General features: G+C 35.4%; 1 protein-coding gene across 1 annotated transcript in view; it reads right to left on the bottom strand.

The window, feature by feature from the left end:
- Ttc6 (tetratricopeptide repeat domain 6) overlaps positions 1 to 15,455 on the bottom strand; it is a 163,518-nt gene that overhangs the window by 81,119 nt on the left and 66,944 nt on the right. Inside the window, 1 exon segment of the mRNA XM_087208003.1 lies at positions 6,668 to 6,809. Within this exon segment, the coding sequence (XP_087064129.1) occupies positions 6,668 to 6,809 (142 nt within the window).

The raw sequence follows: 15,455 nt of genomic DNA, 5'->3' as shown, positions 1-15,455 counted from the left end.
TTGGAACACAATACAGAGAAAAGGTCAAAGCAATCTAGAAAGCTCACTCCAGCTCCCAGGGAGGGGATAGTGTCTCCAGACACAAGGTAAGCCCTGAGTGTCCGGAGCTCCAGGAGAAACAATGAACTGGGCCAGCAGCACTAGTCTCAAGAAAAGTGTACAGGTATTGTAAACTGCAAAAACAACGCGCAGTTTTACTCCAAAAGTGACTCTCTCTGTATGAAAGACTCAAGTTAGGAAAGAAATCAAGGCAGCATCCACCAAATTGCCAGAGTGTTAAAATAGGTGCCATTTCAGGAAGAGGTTGATTATTTAAGACTGAGCCACAAAACAATTACAAAACATTACTTCAAGGTTCCCAGCATTACCCTCCAACAGTGGGTGAGAGATAGCCATGAGAGACAGTCACAGAAAGGGTACAAGCTAGACACAAACCTAGACTCGCTGAGAAGTTTAAGCTCAGCCCTAAAAGAAGTGGGGCCTCACCTTTTGTTGTGAGAAATCAGGCCGGTTTGTTGGCTTTCAGAAGCAGCTGGATCTGCATTAATTACAGTGGTTGTCTTGAATCCCCACCCTGCTGCCTATATTCAGCACAGGTTGGAGGTCTGATTGCTTTCCGCATCTAACAATGTGAGCAAGGACACACTTCAGCTTGTATAGCTGCCACAGCCTGGGTTGAGCAGAGGGGACTATGACAGGAATACCTCACAAACCCACAGGCCATAAAACTAGGTGGAGAAAACTGTGACTTGCTGGATTCCAAAACTACAGATCATGGAAAGAAACCGTTCATTCAAAAATACAGAGGAATAATTTTTGACTCATTTCTTTCTTATTGTTTTCTCTTTCTTCTTCCTTAGCTTTTTCTTTGGGGGGGGGAGTCTTTTCCTATTTTTATTTCTGTTTTGCTTTAAATTGTTTTCTTTTCTGCTCTTATTTTTCTCCTTTTTTCTTTCTTCTTTTTCTCATTATTTTTCTGTTACTTTTATCTAATTCTATTAATTTACTTTTACTTCTTCTAGAGTCCTTTATCTCCCTTTTCTCTCATCTTCCATTGCTTAATTTTTCAAATTTTTCTTTATTTTTCCATTCTCCACCCCCTCTGTGTTTACTAGTATAGCCATTAAGCTTTATTAATCTTTAGATAAGTTAACTCTATGCTATTACTTTGAATTCTTTGCTAATGCTAGTAGAGCAGATATTTATCATATGTTAATATTTGATTTGTCTTAGGGTTTATACTATAATTATAGATCTCTTTCCTGCAGTTAAGAGTGGGTGGTACATTAGCTGAGCTAAACAAAATGATACAAAACTTGAATGAGCAGCAGTTTAGCAAAAACGTTGAGTCCATGAAAAGTTACCAAACAGAAATCCAGAGGATTAAGAACTCTACTGAAAGTATGGGCAGCAGAAGTGACCAGTGTGATAAAAGAGTGTGAGAAATTGAAGATAGGGCTAATGTACGTGACAAATTACTCAAAGATACCTTGAAAACAATAAGAGAACATGAAAAATGGATCCAATAGCTGCTAGATAATGCAAACAAGGCTACTTAAGATTAATTGGAATTATGAAAAATCATGCTTACTAAAATAATAACAAAAAACTTTCTAAATATGAGGAATTTAACATATAGATAAATGATGCATAGAGAACCCAAAATAACTGCATCAGGAAAGAAATCCTCCATAACACATTATATAGCCAAAATCCCAGAAATCCAACACAAAGACAGTATCTTAAAAGCTGTTAGAAAAAACAATGAATCACTTATAAAAGTAAACATATTAGAATGACAGCAGATTTCTCATCACAGACCTGCAAAGCCAAAAGAGTTTGGAGTGAGGTGTGCCAACCCCTAAAAGAAAACAACTTCCAACCCAGACTGATATATACTGCAAAATTATCTTTCAAGACTTATGGAGAAATGAGGTATTTCCATGACAAAGAGAGCCTTAAGAAACTCATCACTACCAAATGAGCAATCCAAAAAATTCTCCAGGATATTCTAGAAGGAGACAATGAAGCCAACAATGCCAAAAAGTCCATAAGAATGAATACACTAGGTGAGGTAAACAGTTAAGCTGAAAGGGGGAAAAATGAACTCAGAAACAGGAAAATAATACAATGACAAGGACCCATCAATAATTTTCCAGTAGTAACTCTCAATGTGAATGGTCTCAATTCCCCAGTCAAAAGACACAGATTAGTAAAATGGATCAAGAAACAAAACCCAAAGATACGTTGTATGCAAGAAACACATTTAATTAAAAAAGGAATTCACAGACTCAAAATGAAAGGATGGAAAATAATATTCTATGCAACAGTATCCCAAAATCAAACAGGAGTAGCTATCCTATTTTCAGACAATATGGATTTCAAGCCAAAACTGATAAAAACAAGCAAATAAGATCACTACATATTGACTAATGGAATAACAACAGGAAGAAATAACAATTATAAACATATGAACTTAATACACCACTATTAGACATAAAAGATCAGATAAAATTAGAGTGGGAGACCTCAATAACCCACTGTCACAAATAGATGGATCAACTAGAAAAAAATTTTAAAAATCAAAGTTGAACCAACCCTTTGAATAAATGAATTAATAGATACCTACAGAGTGCTCCACCCAACAACAACAGAATACACATCTTTCTCATCAGCACATGGAACTTTATCTAAAATAGTGCATATGCTAACCTGAAAGCATGCTTAAGTAAATGCAAAAGAAAAGAATTTATATCATCCATATTATCAAGTGATAGTGCACTGAAACTAGAAATCAATGGCAAAAGAAACCACAAATGATGCAAATGCATGAAACTTAAATGGCACACTCGAATAATCAATGGATCACAGAATAACTCAAGGAAGAAATTAGTTCCTAGAATTAAATAATGATGCCAGTTACAGTATATTAGAACTTTTTGGAAACAATGCAAGCTGTCCTAAGAGGAAAGTTTATAGCTGTGAATGCCCACATCAGAAAAACACAGCCCAAATAAATAATATAATAGTGAACCTAAAGGTCCTAGAAAAATAAGAACACAAATCCAAAGCTAGTACAAGGAAGAAAATTACAAAGGCCAGAGCAGAAATTAATGAAATTAACCCTAAGAAATCAATGCAAAGAATCAATGCATCAAAGATATTGCTCTATGAAAGAATAAGCAAAATTGATAAATCCTTAGCCAATCTTGAAAAAACAAGGAAAGAAAAGAATCAAACCAATCGAATTAGAAATGAAAAAGGTGAAATCATAATGGACACTATGGAAATCCAGATTATTAGTAACTTATTTTGAGAACCTGTACTTCAATAAATTAGAATCCATAAGAAATGAATAAATTCCTATATACATATGAATTATCAAAACTGAACCAAGATATTAAAACCCTGAATAATCCAATGACAGGCAATAAAATCAAAGCAGTAATATAAAAACTACCAACTAAGAAAAGCCCTAGACCCAGTGGATGCACAACTAAATTCTACAAGAACTTTAGGGAAGATCTAACACCAACATTCCTCAAACTTTGTAATGAAACTGTAAGGGAAGGAGTACTTCCAAAATCATTATGGAAGTCAGCATTATCCTGATCCCAAAATGAAAAAAAGACCTAACAAAAAAAGAGAAATCTTCAATGAATATCAATGCAAAAATCTTCAACAAGATAATGGCAAACAGAATGCAATGGATCATCAGAAATATTATGTCATGAACAAGCAGGTTTTATACCGGGGATGTAGGGATGGTCCAATATACGGTCATCTCAATATATGTTTTTAAAAAGTCTTTGATAAATTTGAGCATTTATTCATAATAAATATCCCCAAAGAAAACAGGTATAGAAGGATCTTAGCTCAATAAGAGACATTCAAGGGCTGGGGATTTAGCTCAGTGGCACCACGCCTGACTTGCAAGCTCAAGGACCTGAGTTCGATCCCTGGTACCAAAAAAAAAAAAAAAGAAAAAGAAAAAGACATTCATGACAAACCTACTGCCATATGAAATGAGAAAAAAACTGAAAGCTTTTCCTCTAAAATCAGGAGCAAGATAAGGATGTCCACTATCACCACTCATGTTCAAGATAGTACTCAAAACTTTAGCCAGAGTAATCCGGCAAGAGAAAGAAACCAAAAGTAAGTGTACAGGAAATGAAGAAGTCAACTTATCATTATTTGTAGATGACATGATCCTCTACATAGAGGACTCAAAATATTCCTCCAAAAGACTCATAAAATTAATAACCACATTCAGTAATATAGCAAGAGACAAAATCAGCACACAGAAATCAATGGTGTATCTGTACACCAATAATGAACTTAACAAGAAAGAAAGGAAAACAACATTTATAATAGCATCAAGAAAAATTAAATACTCATGAATTAACCTTACCAAGGAAATGAAAAATTTCTACAATGAAAACTACAGTACTCTGAAAAAGGAGATCAAATAAGACATTAGAAAATGGAAAGATACCCCTGTTCCTGAATGGGTAGGACCTATATTGTCAAAATGGTTGTTTCCCAAAACTGATATACAGATTTAATGCCATCTCAATCAAAATTTCAACAGCACTCCTCATATAAGTAGAGAAAACAATCCTAAAATTCATATAGAACCAGAACCGACCCAGAATACCAAAAATAATCCAGGGAAACAAAAGCAAAATGGGAGGCATCACAATCCCAGACTTCAACTTATACTACAAAGTTGCAGTGATTGAAAAAAAAAAGCATGGAATTGACACAAAAACAGATATGTGGATCAATGGAACATGCAGAAATGACTCCAGGTGCATTCAGCCATCTGATCTTTGACAACGGGGCCAAAAACATGCTCTGGAGAAAAAGAAAGCCTCTTTTAACAAATGGTGCTTGGAAAACTGGCTTTCCACATACAGATTAAAGCCAGACTGATGTATGTCCTAAACTAAAATCAAAATGGATCAAAGATCTAAATGTTAAAATAGAACCACTATGCTGGAATGTAAAATAGGTAAAATTCATGAAGACATAGGCATAGGAAAGGATTTTCTGAACAGAACCCCAATATCACAAGAATTAGTATCAAGAATCAACACATGGGATCATATCAAATTTAAAAGTTCCTTCACAGAAAAAGAAACAACCAACAGACTGAAGAGACAACCAACAAAATGAAAAAAATAATTTTCCCAGCTTTCCTCAGACAGAAGACTAATATGTAGAATATATAAAGAACTCAAAAAAATTAGGCCCACCAAAATAAAAAAATCCAATCAAAATGGGCAATTAATGTGAATAGACACTTCTTAGAAGTACAAATGTCCAGTGAATATATGAAAAAAAAAAACTTCAATATCTCTGGTCATTAGAGAAATGCAAATTAAAACAATACTGAGATGCTGTCTTACTCCAGAAAGAATGGCTGTTATCGAGAAATCAAATAATAACAAATGCTGGTAAGGCTACAGGGAAAAAGCAACCCTTCTAAATTGTAGGTGGGAACTTAAACTAGTACAACCACTATGGAAATCAGTATGGAGAGTCTTCAAAAAACTAAAAATGGAAATTCCATTTGACCCAGCTCTCTCCCTTCTAAATATTTTCCCCAAAGAGTTAAAGACATCATATTACAGTAATGCATGTATACCCATATTTTATAGCAGCACAACTCATAATTGATAAATCTTGCAAGCAGCCTATATGTCCACCAACAGATGAACGGATAAAGAAAATGTGGCATTTATACAAAATGGAGTACTAATCTGTTATAAAGGTTAAACTTGAGTCATTGTAAAAAAAAAAAAAAAAAATGGATACACCTTGAGACCATAAAGTGAAATAAATCAGACACAAAAGCTTAAATATCTCATGGTTGTCTTTACCAAATGGCACACATTATCAGCTTATTCAGCTCAAGTCTAGGATATATTAAGCAAGAAAGAAAACCAAAACAACTGATTTACTACCATGTCACTCTGTGGATCCTGACGTTCCTAGTCAGTGTGCTTGCTCCTCTCCACCTTTAGAGTCTTGTTTGTAATATCCACAATTTTTAATTGTAGAGCAGTAAGAATAGGGAAACATGATTCTACCCTACTTTCTCCAGAAGTGGAAGTCTCACAACTAATTTTCAAGAAACTATCATTCATTAGTATTATGTTATTAAAGAAAGTAAATTTTGGTGTGTTATTAAAGAATATCCACAATTATATAAGAAAGGCTACTGAAATAATTATTCTTTTCCAAGTACATATCTATGTAAGGCCACATTTTTTCTCATATATGTCAACCAAAATAACCACAAAATTGAATGCAGAAGCAAACTTCAGAACCCAGATGTATTCTATAGACCCAGACAATGATGACATTACAGAATAAATAAATAATCCTAGCTTTCTCACTATGATTTTGCTTTTAAAACATAATCATTTTTCATGAAATACTTTACCTATGTAACACATATGACTTTATTATTCCTACTTTTAATAAATAAATACTTTGGAATTTTCTGTTTTAATTTCTAACATTATAAATGTCAATAAATATAGCTCACATAAACAATTACTGGAGTCCTCAATAATTTTTACAAGTGTAAAAAGGGTCCTAAACCAAAAAGTTTGAGAACCTGTGAGGTGAAAAAACTAACATGAAAGAAAGTTCTTACTTCCTGTCCCAGGAGCTCCAGGTGTGGGTTGTGAAAACGCCAGCTAGTTCTCCGTGCTCTTTCAGGGGGCAGCCTTGATGGTACTGGAGGAACACTGACAGATTCTTGGTTTTCATCCATGATAGGAATTCCATACAGTATTCTACAATATGACAAAAGCAATATATTTGTTTTTAAAGTCATTGATGAAACAAAAAATGTTTACTGTCTTTTTGTACCTCTGTTGAAATCAATACTGACCTCTGACATCTGCATTAAGCAGAGGTTGTAAGAAGTTAAATAATACAAAACTAGAAATAATACAAAAATAATTTATTTGGTTCTGAAGACATTTTAGAAGCACCTTCTGTCATAGCTCAGATTCATCATGTTAGAATAGTAAGTTCACATTAAGAAAGCCTAATTACAAAAGAGATTAAAATTTCTCTATCATCTGATTTCTAACCTGTTCCCCAGTCCAAGCGCACAGCAAAAGTTTCATTTTGGGTGTGTGTGTGTGTGGAATGTGAAGGTGAGACATTGCTGGGTATTGAACCCAGGAATGCTCTACCACTGAGCTACACTCCCAGCATTTTTTACATCATTTTAAAACAAGATCTGCCTAAATTGTCCAGGATGGCCTCAAACTTGTAATCCTTCTGCCTCAGCCTTCCTAAGTGGTTGGGGTTACAGGTGTGCATCATCATGCCGGGCTCAAATTTTCCATGTCTTAGACCAGGGGCAGAGCCCCAGCCTAAGTAGAATAGCCTTCTCACATTATAGTTTTTCCTTCTTGATTCATATCTTCCTGGGATAAGCATAAAACTGGTTGGCATCAACTCTTTCCTTAGCAGGTACAAGCTGCATATATCTAAGTATGCATTAGGAGATACAAAAATCACAAAGAGCCTTAATTTGGCCAAAGAAAATAAATAAACCAAAATTTAAAGACTGAAAGTATTATTGTCTGACCCACAAACTGCTTGAAAACACATCAATTTTTGCATTCCAAAACTGACTGTAAAATAAAAACAAAATATACAAGAGGTCTACAGTTCTGTCAATTTTCCTCTAACTTATTCATATATATATATATATATAAACATACAATAACTTTATAACCCACTGACTGTGAATACTAAAAGTACACAAACACAACTGATATGTTTCTTAACAATATGCTGAAGCTCCTAAAGCCCATCCTACCACCCCTTAGGAAAGAGACCCACCCAGAGCCAGGGTGGTAAAGATAGGGCTTTGCCAAAGTAGGCTCATAAAAATAAGTTTCCTATCTAACCTCACCTAATAAAACCTCTGAACTCAAAAAGAAGTTAAATATCTCTGCCACTGAACACCCACTCTGCCTTTCTCCTAATGTTATTTCCTGAACTGCCAAGGCCAGAGGTAAATCTCTCCTGCAGCCCGTGTTCTAGATGTGATTTGGGATCCACTGCCCAGATGCACAGACAAAAAAAAAAATTTAGAAGGCAGAAGGTTCTGATATTTCTGTTGGTGGTGCAATCAGAACTCTTCTGTGGCAGTGTTCCAGTTGCTTCCTTTGTGGGTTGTCATTGTTATTTTACCAGTAAGCATATCAGACAGACATAGTGTGGCTCCAGAGTCAAAAGCTGTGAGAGTGGAAGACACTTGATATCAGCTAAAGTGGTATGCTGCCAGTATGCTTTTAGCTCTCCTGCCTTCCTGGCTGCCGGAAGGAGAAGTTTCCTTGGCAAACAAACCTGCTGTCTCAGTGTCTCCAGAAGCCCTCTTTGACTCATAGCCATTTTTCCCATTGATTGTATGCACAGTGCACTGCCATTGCTCAGTCCGTTCTAGCTTCAAACAGCTAAAGATGTTTCTGTTTTCTGAAACCGAATCTTGGCAAATATATTCAGAAAAACAGAACGGAGTGAACTCTAGAGACTAAGAGTTCCAGAGTGTGGAGACCTCAAGATCAATAAATTAATCAAGATCTGAGATTGGCTTGTGGGGACAGGGTGGCAGTGGTGAGGAGAAGGGGGACCTGAGAAGCTACCTTGAGGAGCCCTTGAGTAATCACTGCAATATTCTTTGGCTGTAAGCCGAAAACAGAGTAGCAAAAATCATTTATATCTTTGTCTTCTTATATATCTTATATCATTTATATGATTGTCTTTTACATTCAAAAGCATAAATAGAAATGTTGATAGGTCAGAGAGAACGTGGAAGAAGTCACTGGACATTGCGGAGTGCATACCTCGGCAGACACCAATGGGGGAAAGGAAAGGCCATTTGGGGTTTCCAACTCTTCCTATGTAACAAAGATGAATCGCTTACCTGGAAACTTCTCTCTGTATCTTCCCTGCTTCCTTCCTTCTTTCTCGAGAAAAGAACCAACCTTTCCTAGAATCACCCCCTCAGTGATTTAGACTGGAAATCTCTCCATCCCAACCTCTCCTTCACCTCTGACCATAATCCCTCATTCTGTTCGTTCTCCCTCCAGTGTCTCTCCTCTCCATCACATCTTCTCTCATCACACTCCTGTGAAATGATCTTTGCTGCTTCCTTACCTCCAGACTTTCTCTCCTCCAATGCATGCTATACACTCCTGCCAGGGTTATGATTAGTTACCCTCTCTCCAGACACTTTAAAGACTACACACATATTACAACCCAAGCCCCTGAGCCTGCCAGTGAAGGTCCTCCGCAGATCAGGCACCGTTGATCTCAAAAACCCTACTTCCAAATCCTACCTAACCTCCATTTGCTATGCAAAAGATGTCCTAAGCGCTGTAATTACTACAGTGGTAATGGGAGAAACAAGCAAACTGATAGGCTTAATATGTTGAAAACATGACACTGCAGTGGTTCTCAATGTGCACTCCTGAACTACCAAGACAAGTTTCACATAAGAACTTGTTCACATTACGGACCCACTGGGTCCCATCACAGATGCAGTGAAACCAAAGCTCAGGAGGTGAGCACAGCCATCCATGTTCGAAACAGTTCTGCAGGTGATTCCAATGCACTCTGCAGTTCCAGAGCCACCAATATGCTACAGTCTTTCCTAAAACAGCTTGACTATAAGAATCTCCTGAACACCTGTCACATCTACAGCTTTCCAGATCCTTCTGTTGGAAATTTTAATTCAGTAGGTTTAGGATACAGAGCCTAAGAATTAATATATTTGCCCAACACCCCAGATGGTTCTTAACTTCTGGAAACTCAAAAATCACTAATATGAGGCAAAGAATGAGGCTTTGGGAATGAGGTCCTCTTCTGGCCACCTGCTGTGCTACGTTGGTGCTACGTTTTGAATATTATTTGTACCCACCAAGATCCATGTTTAGAATTGGACCCCAAAGTGGTAGTGCTGGGAGGTGAGGCCTCCTGGACAGAGTTGGAATCATAAGGGTAAAGTACTCAGGAATGGATCAATGCCTTTCTGGATTAGCTGTCATGGGCATTTGCCCCCCTTTTCTCTCTGGCTCACAAGCTTTCTTGTCCTTCCACTTTCTTCCCTGAGCTGAAGCAGCAGGAGACCCTCACTAACCGCAGTTGCCCAATCTTGAACTTCCCTGCCTCTAGAACCATAAGCCAAAATAAACCTCTTCTCTGCATGAATTAACCAGACGCAGGTATTTTGTTACAACAGGAACCAGACTAACACAGTTGGGTAGGACATTTTCCCTGCTAAGCCATAGCTTCCTCACCTATGAATAGTGACACTGATTGAGTCTTCCAGAGCCTAGTTCTTTAAAATAACACATGAAGCGCTTTACACAGAGAACATGCTGAGTGGAGTGAGTGAATGATGTTATTGTCATTATTTTTTATCATCAGGGAAGGGTTCAATGAAGGAAATAAGCCCACCTCTCTGAGAGGAAAGTCTAAACTAAATCCCCTTCTAAGTCAGCATCAGTCTTCCATGGGGCCAGTTATACAATGTATTTCCTGTAGTAAGATCCTGTCACAGAAGTTTGGAAAACACTGTCCTAAACCACGAGCACTCTTAGAATACTTCTGAACAGATCTGTGAGTTACCCAAAGGTGACTGTGAGGCACATCCTCTGAAATAAGGAGCAGAAGCTTGGGATAATCTTGCAGAGGGGCTCTGCATCACCGCCTCACTGTCTCTTCCTTGGGAAAAAGGACCTTGCTCCTGGATGTACAAAGCCTGGGGGAGCTTCACAGGACGCGACTGGCAGTCACTTCTAGGTAACTCACAGACAATGTGTACAGGGAAATTTTTTTTTTTTGTACCAGGGATGGAACTTGGGACCTTGTGCTTGTGAGGCAGGCGCTGGAACCACTAAGCTAAATCCCCAGCATGTACAGGGAAATTTTAAGAGTGCTCACATATAAGTTTCAGCACAGTATTACATGCAATGGTTCTAAACACCATTTTTTTAAATACCCATAGCAAACCACTCAGCTGATTTCATAAGCAACTTATGAGTTCAGAACCCACAATTTGGAAAACACTGACTTACAGAAAATTTTGTCTAAAGAGCAGTTTTTTCCCTAGGTCTGGAAAAAATTTAGATTTGAAAATAAGAATCTGCAAATAATTTTCTTTAGCACTGCATAATTTTTTGTTTAAAATATGAAGTAACAGTATATGAACATTTTCTAAGCATTTAAAAAATTAGAGAATACTGTTTCGATTAAATGAGTTTATAGAATACTTGTGAACCATATAGAATTTTTTAATAAAAGAGGATCAAGGAGGGGAAAATTGTATTTTTTAAAATCATTGTAACTTCATTGCTACATGCAAACAGTGACATCTGGTGGAATGTCATCATTTTACTTCTTTTAAAAATCCAACTGTTACATATTGGAGCTATGGAAACAGACAAATTTCCAAATAATTCCTTGTTTTGGTATTTCTATACAAAGACAAAGTGTACTAATATCTTATCAAACACTGATAGGACACACTGAAATGGTTTTTTGTCACCCCAACTGGTACATTTAAAATCTTGCTTGAGGCATACTGATAGGGGGGCTATGTTCAAAGTGAATATTTAAAAAAAAAATTGAGATTACAATGGATTCTAGTTTTAACTGGCACAACTGTGATTTGAGTGCCTCAGCCTCATTATCTATTATGTTGGAAGTTTTGGGTAGAGAATGATAAGATATCTTATGTCTCTGATATATGTACTTTTGTGACACATATCACCAGTTGGACCTCAGACAGATATTAAGTCTTGCGCTCTTTATTTTAATATCTTAGGTCATTGCCTAGATTATGTAGTGAGGAATAAGGCCAAGTAGGAGCTGGGAATGGGGCCAGCACTATCCTGACCACCAAGAAATGGCAGACAATGTGAGGAATGGGGAATGAGAGGAAGATTGCTCCCTGACAGCCATGTTGGAAGGGAAGAAAGCAGAAGACAGAGCACAGTATTATAAATGAAGTGTGACAGACCACAGATGATGGTGTTCTACAATTGGCATCACAAGGGTTTAGCGTGGGATGATGCCACATTCTCTTGGGGAGCAGTGGGTGATGGGGATGGGGATACAAAATCAGGCACTATTCAGAAAGCCCAAAGCCTTCCGTAGTTACATAATTAACATCAGGAGAGCTTCTCACAGTTAACAAGATCCCATCCCTGGCCTAGTACTCAGAAACAAGATTTTTAGTGTTTAGTGAGGAAACAAGCAATAGAACGATAAAATCCCCACCACAATTTAGGCAGAAGCACCGTTTTCAAACCTGGGTCATAATGGACCAAATACAAACTACCAAGGGTCAGTGAAATAATGTTTCCCTTTATGTAACTAGAGCTTCTCAGATTCTTAGGTCAGTATTAAAAACAGGATGAGAACGAGTATTTAGGAAAAAGCATAAGGAGAAAAAATGAGAGGATCATCCACAAATTTACAAAGCAGAGAGATATAATAGAAACCACATTTAGAATCAGAACAATCTTGAGTGCAAATCCTAGCTTTTACTAGTTATGTAAATATAGTTTAGTCCCTTGATTGTTATGCATCACTGGAGAAAGGGAATTGTTTTACCTACTACATAGAGTTACTGTTAAAATAACATTAAATAAATGTAGTGCTCCCGTCAGTTTTCTGCTATATAATTTTCTGCTTTCTTATCAAGCATCATTGCTTTATTTGTAGGTTTCGGATATACACTATTGATTTGTAAATTTTATGTAGCAGAGATAGTCAAAATAATTACTAATGAATTTGTATTTATACTTTCAAATATGTATTATTTGAAGGAATATAAGCTGTCAAAATAACATTTATAATGTTATTCTTGTAAAACACACTATACATATATATATTATATAAATATCTAAATAGCTATGTGCTTCCAGAGAAGAGCCTATAATAATCTTTACCATATAAAAATTCAATGAGAAAAGATCATTCTTAGGACAATAGTTTTAACAATTACAGAGAAAAACTATAGAGGCAAAATTCTCATATGCTGCCCCATCTCCCCAAAACACCCCATAATTTCAAATGACTGAACTGGTAATATAAACTTGCATCTCTAGTTCTCCTACTTTATGTCTACAAGTTGTATTCTAATGACTCAGACATGAACAGGCAAAAAATGTCAAGGAAATCTATCCTATATTAACTTTGTGTAGCCAAGAATGACCTATCTTCATTCAAAGATGAATACACAGAAAAATCCAATATTTTCTGAAGAGAGTCTGCAAAGGATAAGAAAGAATATTCACAAAGAATGTCTTTCTGATAAAGTCTTATTATGGGAAACCAAAGTATTTTACAGAAGTTCTTCTTTATGGTCTGAAGAAAAAATTTTAAATGTTTTCGTGAAACAGGTAATACTACAAAGACTTAGAATTTCTTTTTAAAAAAACTATAGAATTACTACAAAGACTTAGATAATACTACAAAGACTTAGATTTTTCTTTAAAAATCTATAGAATTAAGAAAAGAAAAAAATAACACTATAACAGTATGAAAATGGCAATTATTGTAGTTTTTAAAATTTACACTCAAGAAATAATGCTTATTCCCATTACTAAAAGAAATTACAGGTTAACAGGTAATGGGGGAAAAAATAAGAACCAAGGCACATCATGTACAGGTACAAGCACCCAATGATAAATGTAAACATATTGTATACCTAAAATGCACCAATAAAAGAATTTAAGGGGAAAAAAAAGACATTACAAGTTGATCAATTAGTTTTCAAAAGAAGTCATAAAATCACTAGTAGAAAATATGGCAATACATTTAAATTTAGGTTTAGAAATGACCTAAGAATAGTCAAGAGGAAAACTCATAGAACAGGCAGTTGCTAGTTTTACTACATAAAATTTAAAACTTTTGCATAGCATAAAACACTGTAAACAAAGCTGAAAAGCCAACAGAGTGAAATACAGCCACAGTATACATGTAAAATAACTAAAATCTTTAGTATGAGAAGATCACTTACAAAATCATAAGAAAGAGAATAAAAACTCCACAAAATATGAGCTGGTTACTCTTAAAAGGAGAAAAACAAATAGACAAAAATATCTAAAATTTTCTCAATTTACCAGAAATGAATGAAAGATATTTTCCTCAGCAGATTAGATTTTAAAATTCACAACAATTAACAGTTAATTTGAAGAGTACAAGAAAATAAACAATGTAGAATAGATTATTGTAAAGTGTCACTGCAGCTTGGTTAGTGAATATCATGATATATTTTAAATGTTCACACATAACCTTGAGTGAAAAAGTTCAGCTACGGAATGCCATGTGTGTCCTAAACAGGTACATTTACAACTGATGTCTGGAAGGATCATCACCAAACTAACATTAACACAAATGTTTAAATGATTATGTAATGATTTTTTAATGTAACATTAACTTTAAAACCTCAAATCTAAAATTGTATACCCAAAATTCTAACTAATGTCTATAAATATCTCTGTATAATACAAAAATCATCTTCAAGCAAAATATTTCAACATGAAATTTATAATTCTCATCAAAATTGGTGTTTAACAAAATAAACATAATTTTGAAGAATATTTTGCTATTTTAAATAAACCTAAGTACTTTCCCTTATTATTCCACTAAAATAACCTCGGTGTGGGCCACAAATAGCAATTACTTATGCAGACATATAAAAGCATTAAAACTATATAATCACAGGTTTTATGTTTTTGAGTTAACTGTCATTGCACAGAAAAAGCAAACAGCCACCAAATTGAAAGAGTACTTGTTTTTTGTTTGTAATTACCTTTTTTGGAATACTTACTAATGCAGAAACAAGTTATACAATTGTCTGAACTAAGGCTCAGCAGACAGATATATTTTGAAAAGGTTAAGCTATGTTTAGCAAGATAATCCTCAAGAAATGGATGCTAGAGAATTAAATACTCAATGCTTAAATTAACTTTTTATTTAATACTTAGGAACAAATTGCCAAGAATTATCATTATCAAATAGAGCATTTATTGATTCTCTTTGAAAAATAAAGTGAGGTCTACATGAAAAAAATTTTTTTAGAATTGGAAAGAAGCCAGCATTTTAACTCATTGTATGAATAACAGAAGCTGTTAAGTCCTCAAAATAAGTGGCATGGTGCTCGTGGGCCTGATTCAAAACTGGAGAATTTGGGGCATTTGTTTCTAAAGAATAATAAAATACATTTAAAATTTAAAAACCTGTACAGTTTTATGACTACTAGATGGTCTTTATATCTTTGTTTTCTACCCCAAGCTTTAGGCTTATAAAGGACATTTTAATGAATGTTGTGCTGAACTGTTACTTCTTATGCAAGATACCAAAACAGTTTTGAAATTTCCAAAATTCTTCACATACATTTTTTT

This window comes from Heterocephalus glaber, unplaced genomic scaffold, assembly GCF_053883595.1.
Source record: "Heterocephalus glaber isolate CG9 unplaced genomic scaffold, H.glaber_assembly_v1.0 deba00000901, whole genome shotgun sequence".
NCBI classification, from domain to species: Eukaryota; Metazoa; Chordata; class Mammalia; order Rodentia; family Bathyergidae; genus Heterocephalus; species Heterocephalus glaber.
This window is presented reverse-complemented; position numbering and strand designations above follow the sequence as displayed.